The sequence below is a fragment of the Paramisgurnus dabryanus genome, chromosome 1 (assembly GCF_030506205.2).
Source record: "Paramisgurnus dabryanus chromosome 1, PD_genome_1.1, whole genome shotgun sequence".
Lineage (NCBI taxonomy): Eukaryota > Metazoa > Chordata > Actinopteri > Cypriniformes > Cobitidae > Paramisgurnus > Paramisgurnus dabryanus.
In genome coordinates, this window is record NC_133337.1 from 66,579,996 (window position 1) to 66,599,820 (window position 19,825).

The 19,825-nt window shown below is 39.8% G+C and overlaps 1 protein-coding gene across 4 annotated transcripts in view; it reads right to left on the reverse strand.

Moving 5' to 3' along the window:
• Positions 1-9,866: 9,866 nt before the first annotated feature.
• The window catches only part of spag9b (sperm associated antigen 9b), a 69,455-nt gene continuing 59,496 nt past the window's right edge, over positions 9,867-19,825 (reverse strand). For all 4 annotated transcript variants that reach the window (XM_065253508.2, XM_065253510.2, XM_065253511.2 and 1 more), the window contains 10 exons: positions 17,809-17,992; positions 17,592-17,714; positions 15,566-15,646; positions 15,400-15,467; positions 15,121-15,269; positions 14,776-14,947; positions 14,587-14,700; positions 12,928-13,104; positions 11,108-11,239; positions 9,867-11,029 (listed from right to left, as the gene is read on the reverse strand). In XM_065253508.2, the coding sequence (XP_065109580.1) occupies positions 10,911-11,029; positions 11,108-11,239; positions 12,928-13,104; positions 14,587-14,700; positions 14,776-14,947; positions 15,121-15,269; positions 15,400-15,467; positions 15,566-15,646; positions 17,592-17,714; positions 17,809-17,992 (1,319 nt within the window). In that variant the 3' untranslated portion in view covers positions 9,867-10,910. The remainder of the gene's footprint in view (positions 11,030-11,107; positions 11,240-12,927; positions 13,105-14,586; positions 14,701-14,775; positions 14,948-15,120; positions 15,270-15,399; positions 15,468-15,565; positions 15,647-17,591; positions 17,715-17,808; positions 17,993-19,825) is intronic.

The following is a 19,825-nucleotide window of genomic DNA, read 5'->3' on the forward strand; positions in this document are numbered from 1 at the left end:
CGCAAGCGCTGCATTTAAACAGTTGCGTAATTCAAAAGTGAAAGTAAAATGCGCACGTCTGCATGCATTAACAGGTGGGAAAATTCTGTCACCTGATGCCACTTAACCAAGCAAAATGTTTCACTCGGTTAAACAATTTTTAACGGTTAATCGGTTAACCATGGACACCCCTACCAGGAAGTAAACTTTTGCCTACAATCTGTGTGTTGTAGTCCAAGGAAAGAGATTTACATTGGAGACGATAACTCGCGTCATCGTTTACTTTGGGGTTTGTACCTTTCGCATATCATTAACATGTACTAATACACACTTACACACCAAAGGAAATATAAAATCATGAATCGGATAATTGGTGCTCTTTAAATAAATATATGCTTGCTTGTTTACTGTATAAACACATTTTCTCTTTATTTTTCTGCTATATTAAGTATCTCAGAGCCTACCACAGTGCATTCTTGAATTATTCACGAAATCAGCATGTAATGTTGCCATACAATTTTGCTGAAATCAAATTTTAAACCGTTCAAAACATCATCTGTGTCAAGAACAGGTCTACGATAGCGGAAAATGGTACCTATAAAGGCAGCTGACCAGATTATGGACCAGAGAAACCATTTGTATGTCTGCTGTGAACTATAACACACCCATGCGATTACTATATGAATGCCAAAATGAGCCCAAATTATGAAAGATGAGACATGTGTGCTTTAATAAAAGAAGTGAAAACTGTATTAGTCTGCCTTGTTAAAGACTGCAAATCAATATATTCCCAGCCTTGCCTGGACATTGAATCAATACCCGCTCTGCAGCTGAGCGCATGTGAAAAAGTAACAGTATGTTTTCAAGGTTCTGTTTTCCCTCACATATCCCAGCCACTCCAGCCGGTCTCACCCTTGGAGAAGAAAACCGGTCAAGCTCCACCATCAAGCCGTTAATTGAGCAAAGCTGCGGGCAAGAGACTCCATGTGCCTTCATTTGTTTGTTTACTGACAACAGTTCAGTGCTCACTAGGCCATAGCTAAAGCAGATCTGAAGATCATGAATATAAACAATGTCATCACTTTTACCTGACCTATGATGACCTATGATTTTCTTGGTACCTGTGTATTCACACATGGACCACAATTCTCCATTATCCCCTCTGCTTTCATGGCAAACTTTGTTTCAGAGAAACGCCCTTATTGTTTCTTAACAGTTGATGTTTACGTCAAGTCTAAGTGATTATTCAAGGATTAATATCCTGAAACTGCTACATGGGAGCATTAAGCACATCAGATAAAATAAAGACTATTCCAGATAGTTGGACACAGACTAATGGAATGTCCTGTGTGATGATGTCTCCTATTAATAAAAGAAAAAAAGTGTTCCATCGAAATCCATCAAAGACACAGGATGAGATAATGGCAATAGCAGCCTGACTTCTGCTAGTGATCCCAATGATAGCTCATATGACTGGATGGCAAAAACAATGAAGTCGGAATGTGTGTTTTCCAGCTTTAGCTAAATCTTCAGATGGCTATTTTACAATGCCAAAATTCTCCTCCTGCACAAAAGCTTTGAGATCTAGTAACTGGACACCTGGGATGTCTTAATACCTGGAGAAAGATAGGCCTATCCCCATCATTACATTTTTTAAGCAGTAAACGTCAAGTGACTACTTAAATTGTAGCCACAGGAACTGACATCCTGATTGCATCATAAACAAAAGCCCAGCAGGGTAATTGGATCATGCTAACCAGCCAAATCTTCACCCCTTGGACCTCTCCATGCCTTAATGTATAACCTCCAGCTATTTGTAGCTCCACCTTCTTGCACACAGGGTCCTAACCCTGAGGGTACGGATAAACGAAACTGGCCCAGGGAGCAGACGTGACACAGCTAGGTCTCTGTGAATCATATCGCTTGTTTATGTGTGTGTTTCGAAAAGCGTGTGAATAAATCCTGTGGTCTGTTATCCTACAGGCTATTGAGTCATTTCAAACTGAACTCCAGTGAGGCCATCTCGCTCTGGTCAAGGCCGTGACTCCAGCTGTAAAAATATAACTCAAAATTTGGCTAAGAGCACGGACAAAACTCCAGAAATTCTCAAGCCAGTGGGGAAAAGTGTAACTCTGCTTCTTTCGCCAACTTTCTTGATCACAGGCGTAAAGGCCCAGATTTAGGTAGGCACATCCAGGTCAGCAAAATTGAGCCTAAAGTGCCTCTCCTGTTGCTGGACAACTTCATGATGAGAGAATAATGAGAATAAATGACAGATAATTCACCTAAATAACATTCCAAAACATCAAAGGAGATGCTTAGGGTAATGCGGATGGTAACCAGAAAAATGACAATAAAGCACCCATAAAAGAAATCCATGCATCCACAAAGTAATCCACAAAGTAATTTGCAATTCATAACTATCTTACGAGGTGGCAAAATCATATGAATTTGTATGATCTGCTTTCACTCCAGCGGCATTGGGTTTCGGGGTGGGGCTTCATTGTTGTTGTTTTCTAATAATCATATGTTTTTGTAAGATTCACATCGTACGAATCCATGCGAAATTAGCCACCTTGTAAAGTACTTACAAATTCAAAATACTAACAAAATTAACTTGACAGCCGTAGTCACCATTTACTTTCATTGTATGAAAAACAGCACTTGGTTAAAGGACAAGTTCGGTATTTTAGACTTAAAGCCCTGTTTTCAGATTGTTTATGGTCAAATAGAATGGTTTTGACTGAAATTTCGACATTTTCGGCTGCCCTGAGAATTTTCGCGTGTTTGTGTTTCAGCTCAGACCTCTACAATGGGTTTATAGGTGCACTGGAACAATCCTTCCTAAAATGCATTAAACTTTCGTTTACAAAGACGTGAAACTCACCGAGTGGTCAGGGGTGTTCACTGATATGCTCACACAAAAATCGCTCCAAAAGACGCATTCCAACAGGTTTTATCGTAGTTTTTACCAACTCCATTGACTGTATTAGACGTCCTGTGAGGTACGGTATAACTCCGCGCCGGGAACTTTGTTTCTATTCTTGCAATTGGCAAAGGCGGATTAGCGCCACCACCTGGGCTGGAGTGTTTATTATTCAAGCTCTAAGCGGAAGAATGTACGGGTGTGAGGCGTTTGGGGAAATAGGTCCACAAGTTAACAACGAATGCTAAAACAGCTGTTGGAAAGCATCTTTTAACGCGATTTTTGTGTGAGCATATCAGTGAACACCCCTGACCACTCGGTGAGTTTCACGTCTTTGTAAACGAAAGTTTAATGCATTTTAGGAAGGATTGTTCCAGTGCACCTATAAACCCATTGTAGAGGTCTGAGCTGAAACACAAACACGCGAAAATTCTCAGGGCAGCCGAAAATGTCGAAATTTCAGTCAAAACCATTCTATTTGACCATAAACAATCTGAAAACAGGGCTTTAAGTCTAAAATACCGAACTTGTCCTTTAAACGTTTCAGTTTGTGTCCCACAGAGAACATAGAGATGACTATGCAGGTCATGGACAACTGTAGAAGCGAGTGTTTTAGATAGATGGATGCATGCCTGGATCAGTTGTGATGTGTCTTGATAACTTTGGCCAGTGATGTGAACACAAGATCATTGCTTGTGTGTGACAGAGCATTTCAAGCACTTCCAGGCAAAGAGAGGGGGGCAGATCTGTTCAGCGGTCACAGAGTGATGGACAGCCACAGGGGGCGGTTGATGTAGGAGGAAGGGTGGCAGCATACAGCGGGTGTTATATCCAGTTTCCAGATATAACACTACCTCATTAAGCTCCCCTATCATGCTCGCTGGAGCACTAATGTCTGTGGCACGGAGCCAAAATGGCGGCGGATACAAATCCAGACATTTCGGCTTAACAAATGAAGCACTGAAATGAAACATTATTTCATTTCCAATCTTACTGTACCTATTAACACCTTACGGGAGATAAAGTGAACTATTTATAGAAGATATTTCACAAGACTTTTTTAAGATGTTAGTGTTTGGTATCTCCAGTGTACATATACTTAAAATATCCTATAGATAATTTATTATTACATGTTAAAATTACCATTTTGTAGGTGTAAGCAAAAATGTGTCGTTTTTTGGGTGTGTCCTTTCAAATGCAAATGAGCTGATCTCTGCACTAAATGGCAGTGCTGTGGTTGGATAGTGCAGATTAAGGGGCGGTATTATGCCCTTCTGACACAAGGGGAGCCAAACTTTAATTTTCACATGCTTTCAGAGAATGGTTTTCCAAAACTAAGTTACTGGGTTGATCTTTTTCACATTTTCTAGGTTAATAGAAGCACTGGGGACCCAATTACAGCACTTAAACATGAAAAAAGACATATTTTTGTGATATGTACCCTTTAAAAAAACTAAATGAGATAATCCAGGTCTCTACACTAGCTTTTTGCACTGGTTGCACTTTTTTTCTTAGGTGCACCAGCACAAAAGTTAGGTGCACCCAAATTTTTGACCGCATCGCATTTATAGTTCACCCAAAAATGAGAATTCTGTTATAACTTACTCCCTCTCATGTTGTTACAAACCCTGTATAAATGTCTTTGTTCTGGTGAACATGACTGAAGATATTTTGAGGAATGTTTGTAACCAAACTATTCAGGAGCCCCATTCACTTCCATAGTATTATTCTTTCCTGCTATGGAAGTGAATAGGGCTCATGCTCGGTTTGGTTACAAACATTCCTCAAAATATTTCCAGTGCACTTATGATTGCTACTATTGTTTACCTCATTTGTAAGTCGCTTTGGACAAAAGGGTCTGCTGAATGACTAAATGTAAATAAAAACATTTCAGGAACTCATAATAAACAGCACATTAATAGCGGTTTGTGACTTCTAGCAGTTAAAAGTTTAAACAAATAACCAGCCCAGAAACCCCCAAAAAGCATCTTATGTCTGAAGGTACCTTCAATGCATGCAATATTTCCTTACGGTCTCATGCGTGTTCTCCCGGGGCCATGGCTAATCTGTGCTCCTTTATTTGAGCATGCAAGAGAGGTCTGAAGAGTCCATCCTCCTCTCTCATTTGCTCCAGCATAGCAGATACAGAGAAGTCACATACAAGAGAGCCGGTCTGCCTTATCTTGCAGAAAAGTCCTCAATCTGCCTTCAACGAAAAAGAGCTCATCAAATATGGACAACAACTGACACACAACAGTCATAAATCACTCACTGATAAAGGATCCTACCTCAGAAAGCTTGGATATTAGCCGTAGCATTGTCTCGCACAGCTGCAAACAAACAAAATCAATCTCTGAACAATGTCTGTTATCCAAAAAAAGAATCGCTGATGTCTGGAATATCCTGATAAGAGATTTGATAAGCATAAATATTTATAAAGAACCAAAGGAAATTAAAATGAATTTGGATTCTGCTTTGTTAACATGATGCTTTAAAGGGAGAGCTCACCCAAAAATGAAAATTCTGTCATCATTTTCTCACTCAGTTGTTACAAACCTGTATACATTTCTTTTATCTAATAAACACGAAGGAAGATATTTTGAGGAATGTTTGTAACCAAACTGTTCATGAGCCTCATTCACTTCCATATGACAAAAAGAATACTATGGAAGTGAATGGGGCTCATGATCGGTTTGGTTCTTCAAAATATTTTCCTCCGTGATCATCAGAACCAAGAAATTTATTCAGGTTTGTAACAACATGAGAGTGATCCAGTTCATTTTTGGGTGATCTATCCCTTTTTCTGTTTCACAAAAACCTTCCCGTTGTGAAAAGAGGTTCTTCAGATTATAAAAATCTACTTTTTTTCTTTGTGTAATTTTTTCATTTTCATTATGCAAATAAACAGTTTCATTCTCTGGCATACACACTTTCATCCAAATTGTGCAAACTGACTTTACTGTCAATCTTTAGTAACAAACACAGTAAAATCCTACACAACCTGATTTGGTTAATGCTTTAAGGTGGTCTGAAATTATATTTTAAACACACCCTACTTAAAACAGATTCGCTGTTGATTACTGCTGAAAAGCTCTAAACTAGCCTAAAAAGTCGATAAGGTGAAAAACTCTTTGGTTTCTTCAGACTTTATCTAAACAACACAAATATAGAAATACTTCAAACATCATATGGCTTTGAAGCCCCTGCAGACCCGAGCACCCAGTGTCCTCGGATGCTTTGGGAAATTACGCTCCCTAAGCCCTGGGAAACCTCCCTGGATACACCAGCTGGCGGGGTTACGTAAGAGCCGCTGGCATAACAGAGTTCTGTTCAAGGGAGGTGGAGGAGACAGAGACAGATAAAGGATGGAGGGGGGTGATGCAGTATTGGGTGGATGGTGGTTTTGAATGTTAGATGAGCTCCACGTCTCACCTGATAATCCCTTTGTGTGGGCATATTAAGTCTCACTGCAAGTGATTTTTACTCCCACTATTGGGAGATAGAGGTTAGTATGCAGTGGTAATACTTTATGTTTAGTTGTAAATCATCTACAGTATATTACTTTTAGAAATTAAGATGGTAGTTTGTCAATTTAAACCTGTCAGGAGCACAAAGAGGAATGCAAATAAGCATCATAATCAATACACAGACATCTTAACTTGGTTCAAGCAGGTGGAAGGCACTTATAACGATAACTTATCAGCCTCCTTTTCTTATCAGGCTAATGTTGATAAACTGGCTCTAAATAAATCAACAGCCACAACATACTAGATTTTGACATGTTGCTGGAAATACCACTGAATTATAATGTTTCACTCGATGAATGAAATGTTAGCATATCACTTATTAATCATTTATCAATACGTTCATTAACTTATACATGATTTACAGCTGAACATTATTATAAAGTGTTACTCTGTCTTGCTAAATGTCATTGTGGTAAAGCCTCACGTTGTCTTGCACAAGTTTCCCCCCAATCTAAATGCAGAGCTCCCTCCATTGTTATTGAATGCTTGGATGCTGATTCAGAAGTTCAATAGTGTGCTATGTCAGAACATGTACTGTGTGTACCCATCCAGCAGCCAATCAGAGAAGGGGGGAGGAGCAGCTCAGTCACCGAGTGAATGTCATTTCAAAGGCAGTAATGTAGCAGCACACTACCGCCACCATGTGACAAGAATTACACCATTACTAGTCTACAGAATTAATCAACAAAATGTTTTTAATACAGTGGCCCCTGCAAGTACTTGAGCACTTTACTAGATTTTATTTTCTAATGTCAACAGAAACAATCTAGCCAACATAAACTAACAATGAACAAAACGCTAAATTAATAAATTTAAATGTTTCACATAGTTTGAGGTGTCAAAATACTTAGCACATGTTCTTAAACAATATGCTGTTAGGATTTACTTGTAAAAAAATTATGTAACTTATAGGCAGATGTTGCTTTTTACCTCATAAGTAAGGTAAGGAACATTAAATACTGATTTAAAATATTTTTTAACGAATGCATACAATCAGTGAGGAAACCCGTTTTTTTCGGTTTTAAGATGAGAGGTTCAAACCTCACGAAAACACTATTTGGTTTAATACTTTATAAATATAATGTTATATAAAATACATAATCATGTTTAATATTTGTGTAACATTAAACTGTACCTGTCAAAATTATCCGTTGCATCCAGTTAACCGTTAATCTGTTATTGGTCGTGTGAGCGGATGTTATCTGGGAAAAACGCGGCAGGAACCGACAACCGGATGACATCACAGTACCGCGAGAGCGATTCGACAGCAGACTCCTTCGTTTGATTTCTCGAATCGCTCTCGATTGATAATAAATTTATCATTCATTATTCTTGTTTGTTTGTCTTTTTTTCTTATTGACCCATTCGAACCAAATTTTTTTAGGTGTTTAATCAGTGTGCCTTTTTGAATGGTTGATCAGCATTTTTATTGGTTTGAACAACAAAACGTGATGTTCATTCACGTGGACGCAGGGTCTAAAGGGTCTCTTTAAATTACAAACTTAAGACTGTAATCATCCGCTTATAAAAATAACCAGAAATACATCACCAAAAACGTCTAATAGATTCTTTAAATATAAAATGGAGCAGGAAGGGATAGGCAACGCATATGGGCAACAGAGGCGGACGGGACACTACTTAAAAAATTTACTCTTATGTAGAAAGTAAAATACTTAAGTATTTGTATTTTATCAGTGTTTTTCTTTGGAAAACATACATTCCAAAGCATATTATCATAATTTTTACTCCACTACATTTCATAATTTCTGTTATTAGTTTATATGATAGACTGTAAAAAAAGATGGACGGCGCCTGTTCACTCTCTTCCATTGGTAAAAAGTGAAGCCGCAAGTGTCCCGATATGGCGCTGACATCTTGGGTCTTGAGTCTGCGCACTAGCGATTTCGGGACCAGTCATGCGCACTAGTGAGCAGGAAGGGAAGCCGCGAAGTCAAAACCCCGCCCTCGCTCTCGTAGAATGCGCATATCACACGATATCACAGCTGTCAATCATGACGTGACACCACCGTTTTTATATCATTAAATAACTAACTAAACACAAACCTATTTTAAAAACAAACATTTGAATTTACATCAGCGTGATAAAAACTACAGTAAATGACAGAAACCAGCTTCGGAAAAAAGATAATTGAAGTGTAATTAATTTTTTTAGTTGGTCCCAAGTCCCATTGAATAACATGGGGAGGCGGGGTTTATGACCTATACTGGGACCAGTCACTGGGGGGCGATCGAGACGTTTTGGCTTCACTTTTCAGGGCTTGTGCGGCACGCTTGGTTTATATTTAATATTTAAGCACATTAAACATCTAGTTTTTTTTACTTTTACTTAAGTAAAAAGTACATTTGTACTTTTACTCAAGAAAAGTAAAAGTACACAATTTTAATGTAATTAGGTATTAAATCAATTTTAATATGCAATATAAAAGGAATACACAGTATGATACAATGTAGTGATATTTTTAGTAATCTTTTCCCAAGACAAACACTCTGATAAAGCACATTATGCTTGAAAATTTACTTAAAATACTCAAGTAGTGCCCGCTTCTGATGGGCACACGCTTTAAAGGGATAGTTCACCCCAAAATAAAAATTTTGTCATGATTTACTGAACCTCATGTTGCTCAAAACCTGTTATGAGTTTTTATCAACATGCACAGAGGGTCCCCTTACGTGGAAGTCGGCATTTTGTGCAGCCATGTTTCTACAGAAGCCCTTAACGGACAAACTTTTTTACTGCGTTTACTTTAACGATGACATGTTTTTCCAGTGGCGGCTACATAAGCTTCTCTATGCGTTTCAAAACAAGAGGTGAGCAGTGGACTGAGCCGTTGGTTGCAATTCGCAACCTCATCACTAGATGCCGCTAAAATGTACACACTGCACCTTTAAGAGAAACATGGAACTCTGTCACTGGGGCGGTACCCTTTCAAAAAGTATACCTTTAAAAGTAAAAGTACCTTGAAGGTCTGTAAAAGATCAGACAGCGATTCATTAGGCCAATATGGCTAGGAACTATACTCTCATTCTGAGTCCCCAACTCTTTGGTTATTTTTGAACGCGATGCTAATGGTTTAATCAGTTTCAATGAATTGTGCTAAGCTATGTTAAAAGTGGAACCACCAGAACAGGGATCATCTGAATGGATTCCAAAATGGTAAAAGTCAATTGTTTAACTCTAGGGGAGCTGGAAAATGAGCCTATTTTCAAAAAAGTGAAGTATCCCTTAAAAAGGGTACTGCCCCAGTGATGGGTTTCGTACCACTTTATCCGACAGGGTACTCCCAAACACATTGAAATACACACACACACCCCGCTCTCAGTTAGATAAATAGTGCATAGCTCAGTAAAGGTACATTATTAAGATTGATCCACCCACATCAAATCACCATTAACAAATTCAAACCCAAGCCATCAACATTTCATAAACATATTTTATATATATATTTATAATCAATGTACAAAGTTACATTCTGGCTCGTTCATAGAAATAAATACTGAAATGGCTAGTTTGCGATACAAAGTCATCTCTGCTCTCCTGGAGAGAAGAAATAACTGCAAACAAAGCAGTGCCCTTCAGTGCAGCTTAGCTGAAACGCAAGCAGAACAGTGCAGAATCAGCACGATGACTGACTGTTATACCAGAGGCCTAAGATTACAGATTAGAGTCTAAAAGACAAATGTACAAAAGTGTCATAAAAATATGCTTTTTGTCTCTGCATGTTTATCTACACACTAAATCAAAGGAGTACCCATCCTTCGAAAACTGCTCTAGTGTTAAAAAGACAGCAAAAGAGTGATGTTTCATCAGGTTTCGAACTGTTAAACATGGTAACAAAAAAAGAGACTGAAATGTGAACATCTACTAAATCTAAAGTACATGATAGGGGCCATCAATACATTTTACTGTATCCTTTGGTAACTATTTAACATTCATATATATATAAAAGTCTGCCAGACATTAAGTATTGCATCTACGCTCAGCATTAAAAAACTTTTTACACATTTGGATGTGGTGGGAGTGATTTACGGATTCAGAAACCGCTTTGTGGGTGCATATTTCTTCACTTGCTTACAATACATTCCTCTGCCACAAACAACACTGAACTCATAACCATTCCTACAGTATACTAACATACTAGTAAAGTAGTGAATTGCTGTCTTATGAAAGGAAACAGAAATACTGAAAACCTTGAGGGAATCTTGTGAGGGAACGAGTATACAACCAACCTGCTTGTATTGCCAAAGACGATGTGCAAATGTCTGTAGTAACCATGATTCATTTATAATAAAAACAATGCAAATATAGGCTTAATATACTATAAGCCAATGCTTAAAATATCTTAAATAAAGCAAAACTAAGTGAAAAAGGTCCACAGCACAGAGAAAAATAAAGTTGATGAGTCTGTAGGAGGGTGAGCTTCTTTTGGATGTATTAAAGACATAAATAAAGTGAAAGGTCATTCCTCGTTGGCCATAATCTGCCATACAATAAGGTGACTGCGTTCAGCTTTGGCCAGGAAGGGCTGCAGATTCAATGTGGGTTCATCCAAATGTTCTGTGTCCCCACACTCATCTCCTGCATAAAGGAAAGGGAGGATGAGGGAATGTGTGAGTGCTTAATAGTATGAACAAAAGAAAGTGTAGTGACTCTCACCCATCCTGAAGTCTATGTAACCCTCTCCTCCGCTCATGACCAGGACAGACTTCATCAGGTCAGGTGTGGGTGACTCTGAAGATTTGTCGGTGCCAGTCTCACATCCTGAGCCTGCAGATGGGATCACATGCCCTGTAATACACATATACACTCTCAAAACATGTGACTTGATGGGCCCAACCAAATTTTGACATATGAACAGATTTTCTGCCACTGTGTTTAAGATGCCACTTTTTATGTACAAAAATCAGATTTTAATAATCAATGTTTGTAATAATAAAATATTTTTAAAGTTTTATGCCCAATCTAATTTCTGCTCCTTACCCCTACACTTACCCCCATCCCTTCCATTTAGAGCATTCACATGAAGGGCTAGGGATTAGTGTATGTAACATACAAACATAAAAACATGTATGTTGCATGCAATTCCCTATAGCCTATATTAAATATTTGGAAATATATATATTTTCATATTTTAGTAGGTTCTTTGATAAGGTTAAATTACTTAGTAACGTAATTTGTGCAACGTACCTTGCATATTGTAACTTGCACAACATAACTTGATATCCCCCAAACATTTGACCTCACATCACAAAATCCAAATATTTTATAAAAACCCTGACCCTCGCATCACTACTAGGGATGTCTCAATTCTCTTTTACTTGGAGGGTTGGGGGAAGATTTTTCAGCACCTTACTTCAAACGAAAGGGTAAGAAATGTTCCAATATGACTGCTCATGCGAGTATAATTCAGATCTTTTTTATTTGCATTAATATATTTTTATTGACAAATAATTTTTTTTATGTTACAATTAATCTTGTGTTCATATTAACAGTCTTGTAATTTAAAGAAACCTTTGAAAACAAAATCGCTAAAGTTTGCTAACATACCACATTACTGCACAATGGTAAAGCAACATAGACAAATGTTATAAAGTAGCTGCGAGTGGATTGGCCATCTGAAGCACCGGGATTTTCCCCTGCGTACCACCTCTGTAACGCGATCGCGTCCCGGGTCCCCGCCTGATCACATTCCAGAGGTGGCACACTGTGGAAAACTTCCGTTGTTTCAGATTGCCAGTCCACTACAGAGGTTGCAAACAGATTGGGGAAACCGGAACGTGAATAGACAGAGGGGGAGAACACCCGGAATCGCCAACAGAGGGGTGTGTGGTGTGCTGCTTTTAGGAAAAAGTCCAGGGCCACTTTAAAGGCTGTAACCCTCTAAACTTATATGACTTGAGGAGACGGCAGCATCTTTAAAGTTTGTGATAAACATTGCATCTACTTTGACATAGGACGTATGACAGTGTAGTAGAGTTTTCCTATTTCTTAGGGCAATATTTTTCCACTCTTAAAGGTGCTCTAAGCGAATTCACGCATTTTAGACCATAAAACATTTTTTGTTACATACAGCAAACATCTCCTCACTATCTGCTTGCTGCCTGTCCGCTGATCAAACTGTAAAAAACACGATCTCTGTAGACAGCCCAGGCTCTACAAGTTTCAATATAAACACAGTGGCCAAACCTGCACCACGAAACAAAACAAAGTATTCCAGCCAATAAACGCCAAGAAGGATTTGGGGGTTGGGTTTGGGCGCGTTCATGAAAGCACGGAAGGGAGGGGGAGGAGTTAAATACGCTCAGATTGTTGGAAAACACATTTCAAAAATCAACACACATATTCGCTTAGAACGCCTTTAAAGCGACAAGGGGTAGGCATAGGGGTATAAAATAGAATTGTGATTGGGCCTATAGTCACTAAAGATGATGTGGACAGCAGAAGGCTAATGGTTAATTATTCAACCGTTGACCTACCTGGGACAGCAGTGAAGAACTTGACTGCATCCCGGTGTCCATGGAAACAGAGCTGGGCATGTGCCATGGAGCAGAAAGGTACAAAGGTGCCTGCTGTGACTTTATCGCTGTTCTCATCACCGTAGACCCGAATCGCACCGCCTGGAAGGTTTTGCGAACCTGCTGTAACTTTGCTTGCTGTTGTGGGAAAGAGGATATATGAGCTTCATAGCATTAAAGGAATAGTTAAGCCAAAAAAGACAATTAGTTTTTTACTTTTTAAGTTTATTGTTCATTGATGATCTTTTGGTTTACTACATTTCTATTTCAATTCAGAAAGGCAACATATGCAACACACAGGAGAAAACAATTACATCTTGTGATTTGATGAGTCTATAATCAGGAGTGAAAATTAGATTTTACAACAGAGGTGAGGTTATCTGTCATCCCTGCCTAATCATATACTTGAAAGATATTTTTAAAGTGTTTCTTTTTGCTTGTCATTATGAAGTGCCATCTGCTTTCGCTGTAAGAAAAGAGGAAGAATTTTGGTTCCAATAAAAAAGTCAAAGGGGGTTTGAATAACACAAGGGTGAGTAAATAATGATTTTTTGGTAGGGTTTCACAATATTAAAGGTTACAATAAGTGATGACTTGCCAAATAATGCAATTTTTCGAAATCCTTTTTTATCAATCTTAAGGTGTTTAAGGTATATAGTTCCTGTATATTAAATGCATTCATTTGTATATTGTGTATATTGTGCAAATATTTGGTTGTACCACCTGAAGTATTTAAGTGGATAAAACAAACTTTTTAAACCGTTTGTTCCTATCTTAAAAAAGTTAATTATATCAATTTTGAAAAGATTAAAATACCCCATAACTGTTAACATTATAGCTACATTTCCATTAACCTTCAAATTGTGCAAATTGAAATAGCAAATTGAACATGTGCCTAATGGAAACACTGCAATTCCCATAAACTCCCAAATAACACAAAAAAAGTGTTTACGCTCGAGTGAGGTGCATTTACAGGTTACCTGATGTGCATAAAAGTCACATGATCATTCTTTAAATATGGTGCAGTATGTTGGGTTGGAGGACAAGACAGAAGAGGTGTTAACTTCATGTGGCTTCACAAGAACCGAAAAGAGCATGACATCATAATACAGCGAGAGCGGTTTGGAAGTCAACTCCACTGTATGCTTTCGAGTCGCTCTCGTGGTATTTTCATGTCACCCCCATGTCAATCTGCGTAGCGCTATATGAATTCGAACACACTGGTTGCCATGGTTTTTGGAATGACTTTTAAGTTGAAAAACCACGCATGATCTCTGAAAGCCAATGTTGATTTTTGATATCACCTACACAAACAAGCCCCTACCCCAATAGAATCTGGACCTTCTTTTGATAGACCCGCCCCACACATATGCAACCCCGGCAACAATGTCGGTTAGTAGACACGCCCCTTACTGCGGACTGGCTACAATTGTGTTTTGGTACTCGGCCTGACTCCCTTTTCCAAAGTGTTTTTCAAAAATCATGCACCCCGCCTTTAATGGATATTCAGTCATTTCGCAAGTTTTTTTGTCGACATTTAGAAAATAACATCAATCGATCAATCAATCAATGATAATTAATGGTAACACAGCTACGGTAAGAAATGCATAGCTTTCGTACTCTCTGATAGGGGGATGGAGATAATGACGCCATTTCCTGTTCCAACCCATAGTCGGTTACATGACACCATCAGGGCAGTGATCCTCACAAAAGAGAAGCCCAGCTTGCCCGTGCCTGTGACAAAAACAATAAAATTATTGTAAAAGGTGATATGCCAAAGTTAACAGACTGTGAAGTCACGGTCCTCACCGAGCATCTTGCTGACATAGGGCTCTATGTCTACATCCTGCAGATGCTGGTACGTGTGTGCGTGATACAGTCTGAGGGTGGAGTCCAGACGGATAGATACCCAAATGCCATCTCCATCCCACGCCAACTGTCTCACCTGACTTTCCTTACGAGGGTGGGCATCAAAGGATTTCTACAAATGAAAATTGCCACATTAAAGCAATAAGGCATTTTTATAATGAATAAGCTGTTTCTTTGGTAAAACACCAGCAATAGAAATATGATAATATACAGGTTATTAAAATATTTAATAAAAAACCTACAAAATGCATTGGAAACAGTGCATCTTTACAGTAGCTATCATACCTCTATCTTCATAGCTTTGGGTTGAACCACAAAGATCTTGTTTCTGTAGCCACACCAGACCTTGTCATGCACTACAGTCATACAGCGGATAGAGTGATGTGGCCGGCCCAAATCTAACAGGTGGTAGTTAGTCAAATCCCACTGGCCATCTGTAACAACACAATTATCTGTTATTATAACAGCACGCAATGTTGATTGTAAATGTTTACATGTTTTTACATAGAAATTAATAGAAATTGTCCTTATCATTAAAATTTTATGACTTAGGAATTCTCTTACCGACACCTCTGTGGAAGATTGCAAGTGTGCCATCAGCCAAGGCTACCAGAACACGTCCTTTCACATGACTTAACAGCAGAAAACAAGACTATAATAAGCATTCACCTTTGAATAACGAGCCGTAGTTTATACTTGAATGTATGTAAAATGATGTTTGTGTCCTTACACAATCCCCAAGACAGAATCCTTTAGCTTAATGGAGTGAAGACACTTCCTCCACTGTGCCACAGATGAGTGCACGTATACACTGAAACACAGCATAAACAACACACATCATGCATGATACACAGCAAAACCGGGTTTACACATTTCTTCACCAATCAATTTTAATGGCTTTTCCATTTTAATCAACATCAAGGGTGTTTACACTGCACAGCATTTCATCATGATGTGTGTTCCCTGGATCGAACCCACAATCTGCTAATGCAATCCTCTGACAGCTAAGATACAATTCAGTCATTCGTGTTTAGAAGATAGGGACTTTTGAAATGTAAGATTTTAAAATGTAAGATATTTAATATTTAAATTAGACCATAACTAGGTGTGTGATTAAATATGTATCGCAAAATTAATTATGTCACAAGATTTCTTGTGGAGGCGAAATGCTGGCCGTTTGTCAAACAGAAGGCCGCATCCTTTGGAGGTTGCATTTGTAGACTGCATACTTCATAAAGACTGTCTTATTACAGAATATTAACAATTATAAAGTTTACTATTGTATTTAGTTAATTGAAATTGTTGTAATATGTCCTGCAAATGTAATGCTTAGTTAACTAAAAATAAACCAGGCTTGATGACGTATGCAGCCTTCTGTTTGAGAAACGGCCACTATCCTAATATCAGCATAAAGTTAAGTTTCTGGCTAAACCTATTTCAGTCAGTGCAATGTGCTTGCATTATAATCTGTGTTTTACTGCGTGTGCTTTTTTTGTTTGGGTTTCCAATAATGTTCCTCTTAGACGCGTTGTGTTTGTCTGTTGACGTGTCAGATGTAAAGCGTCTCAGCAAATTAAACCCTCACTCTGACTTTACATGATTTTATCTCTGCATGTTCTTGCTCAAGAATAACAGTGGCTGTATCATTTCTATTGTAAAAAAGACACATATTTAAGATTTAAACATAGTTTGGCTAAAAGTAAGCATCTAAAGTGAAAACAATAGAAGCGGGTCCGTTAGCGCCCCCTGCAGGCATTTGTTAAAATACATTATGCTGTTTTTATAACAAAAGGCTACATATTACTGGAATATGTTTACTTGTTTTGATACTGTATTTGAACCAATTATTATTGCATCATCATTATTATGTCATTTTAAGGTTATTGCTCACTTGGGTCTATTTTTGTTACAAAAAAAACAATTACTTCATTATACATTAGCAAAATAATTGTTAGGGACAGTGCTAGATTAGTTAAAACATTTCAAAATAATGTGATTTCAGTTCCTATTCATTTATTTTATCATTGGGGATTTCTTAAAAAAAATTAAAATCTCGTCTCCTCCTTGTGAACCCAATCTCATGTCTCGTCTCGAGGATTAAGTGTTTTGTCACACCTCTAACCATAACTGTAACAAAATGTATCCAATATGGAGGGAGTTAAAGGAAGGATGTTATAAAATATTTTAGAAACATTTAAAAAAAAAAAGTATTTTGAGTACTTTCCGCACAATGTCTAATTTGATTATTTTCCATCATTTGTTCAGGTCTGACTTTCCCATGCCCATAAGAACTATATGCATTTTATAACAAATGCAGCTGATTTAAAATATTAAAGGTGCACTGTGTAGATTTTTTGCGGCATCTAGCGGTGAGATTGTGAATTGCAACCAACGGCTCAGACCACCGCTCAGTCCTCCCTTTCAAAGCACATAGAGAAGCTGAGGTAGCCGCCACAGGACAATCATGTTGTAGTCTGAGACAACAGTGGTGAAACACACTCTTTAGAGCAGATTGTCTATTTAGGGCTACTGTAGAAACATGATGGCGCAAAATTGCCACTTCAATGTAAAGGGACCTGCGGTCTAGATCAGTGGTTCTCAATTCCAGTCCTCGGGACCCCCCTCTATACTGTTCATTTGCAAGGTCTTTATACGCCACTTATAATAAAGGTTTGTATACTATACTGCATTTCTGTCAAGAGATCCTTCTGAAAGTTACACAATGCACCTTTAACTGAGTGTGAAAGGTCACTCACAAGCCATTCTGAGCCCCGAGCCACATGGTGGGCAGAACGCTGCTCATCTTGCTGGCTTCCTCCCTCATGAGGTCCTGCTCCGTAGGCACTGCGGTCACACCGTCCTTCACCAGATCACTCTCCCTGCATCAGCCAGGACCCATAGTGTTACACTCACAAACACCCGATGTGTGTTATTTTGAAACGATTATCTTGTTAGTTGTTGAGCAGTACACACCTCTGTGTGTATGTGGATGGTGTGTCTCGGCTGTTTTGCACCCCTAGCGGGTCGGTGAAGACATGTTCTGTGTAGATCCCAGGCTGGCTCTCATCAGCAGGCGTGTTGCTGTTGCTCTCTGTGGCCTCCAGGGCTTCTTCTGCTGCTGTTACTGCATCCTGCCGGCACCGACCGAAAACCTCATCTGGAGAGACAAAAGAGGTTTAGGGTGAAAAGAGAAACGCTGTTCCGGACCCATTTAATTCTGGTATCTGATGCATTTCTGAGAAAAACAGGGTATTCAATGGGCTTATGGTTCAAAAAGCGGCTAACACTTGATAAAAGATTATAAAGACTGAAAGGTTCATAAATATGAACGTCTCGGTTACGGATGTAACCCTCGTTCCCTGAAGGAGGGAACGGAGACGTCACGTCGTGACCGACGAATTGGGAACTCGCTTAGAGAGACCAATCTGCTTCGAATACTACTAAAACGCCAATGAACTTGGCATTGAGATATTTGCATAATGCTGGCGCCGCCCCGCCAGGTGCGTATATAAGCAGCAGGTGCAAATAAGGAAATTAGCTTCTTTTTCGCTGAGAAAGCCGGAAAGTGTGACCGGCCGTAACAGCAGGTGGCAGCACCTGTGGCGACGGGACGTGACGTCTCCGTTCCCTCCTTCAGGGAACGAGGGTTACATCCGTAACCGAGACGTTCCCTTTCAGTCGGTCACTACGACGTCACGTCGTGACCGACGAATTGGGAATCCCTATCAAAACGCCACTAGGGGCTGACCTCTTCCAGTGACTGCGTAAAAGCCCTCCGGTTCCACTTAAGGAGGAGGAGGTAGGTTTTAGGGCAGAAGGCCGGGCACTAGATGTTCCTTTAACCCCACAGAAGTGCCAGCGACTGGGAAGCGCCCTACCTGAGCGGGATAGGAACGCTGCGGAAGCCACCACCCGTCTTAAGGGTTAATGGTGGGCGAAAGTCAACCGTAGTTGAGAAATAAAGACAGCCGTGGCTGTGTAAGCAAAGCAGTGCTCTGCTAAGGGAAACGTGGGCTGGTAGGATTAACCCCACGGAAAAATACTCACAAAGGAACCCGGTGGGACACAATGTGGAGCCCGAGCCAGACACGTAGGTTCGCGAGGATACAGCTAGTGAAAGGCTGACAGCCAATGCTCCGCAACAAAGGCTGCCAAGGCAGCGGAGGAAGAACAATTCAAACCATTACGCATTTTTGTTCTGAAGGCCTTCCATACTGACACAGTTATGAAGCATCAGTTGGAGGCTGCAAGCCGACCTGTGAGACTGTTCTCCGTGCTCCCCCTGGTGAGGAAAGAACACGAGAGGATACAGGCTCAATACGAACACTGTAAAATCTAATGAACGTATTAGGTGTCGCCCAACCAGCAGCTCTACAGATGTCTGTTAGCGAGGAACCACGAGCTAGAGCCCAAGATGAGGCGACGCTCCGTGTGGAGTGCGCTCTCAAATTAAAGGGGCAAGGAATACCCTGAAGATTATAAGCCAGGGCGATAGTATCAACTATCCAATGAGACATCCTCTGCTTAGTGACAGCTTTCCCTTTCTGCTGGCCACCATAACAAACAAAGAGCTGGTCTGAGGTCCTGAGGCTTTGCGTGCGATCCACGTAGAGTCGCAGTGCGCGTACGGGGCACAACAAAGCCATGGTTGGGTCTGCGTCCTCCGGAGGCAGCGCTTGCAAGCTCACCACTTGATCTCTGAAAGGAGTAGTGGGAACTTTGGGCACGTAGCCTGGTCTGGGCCTCAATGTTACGCTTGAGGCAGCAGGACCAAACTGAAGGCACGAGTCGTCAACAGAGAATGCATGTAAATCCCCTACTCTCTTCACTGAGGCCAATGCTAGCAGGGTCAGAGCTTTCATTGATAAAAGCTTCAGACTCACAGACTGCAAAGGCTCGAACGGGGGGGCCTGAAGGGCTTTCAGCACCATGGACAGGTCCCAGGGAGGAATAGAAGGAGGGCGCGAGGGGTTTAGCCTACGAGCGCCTC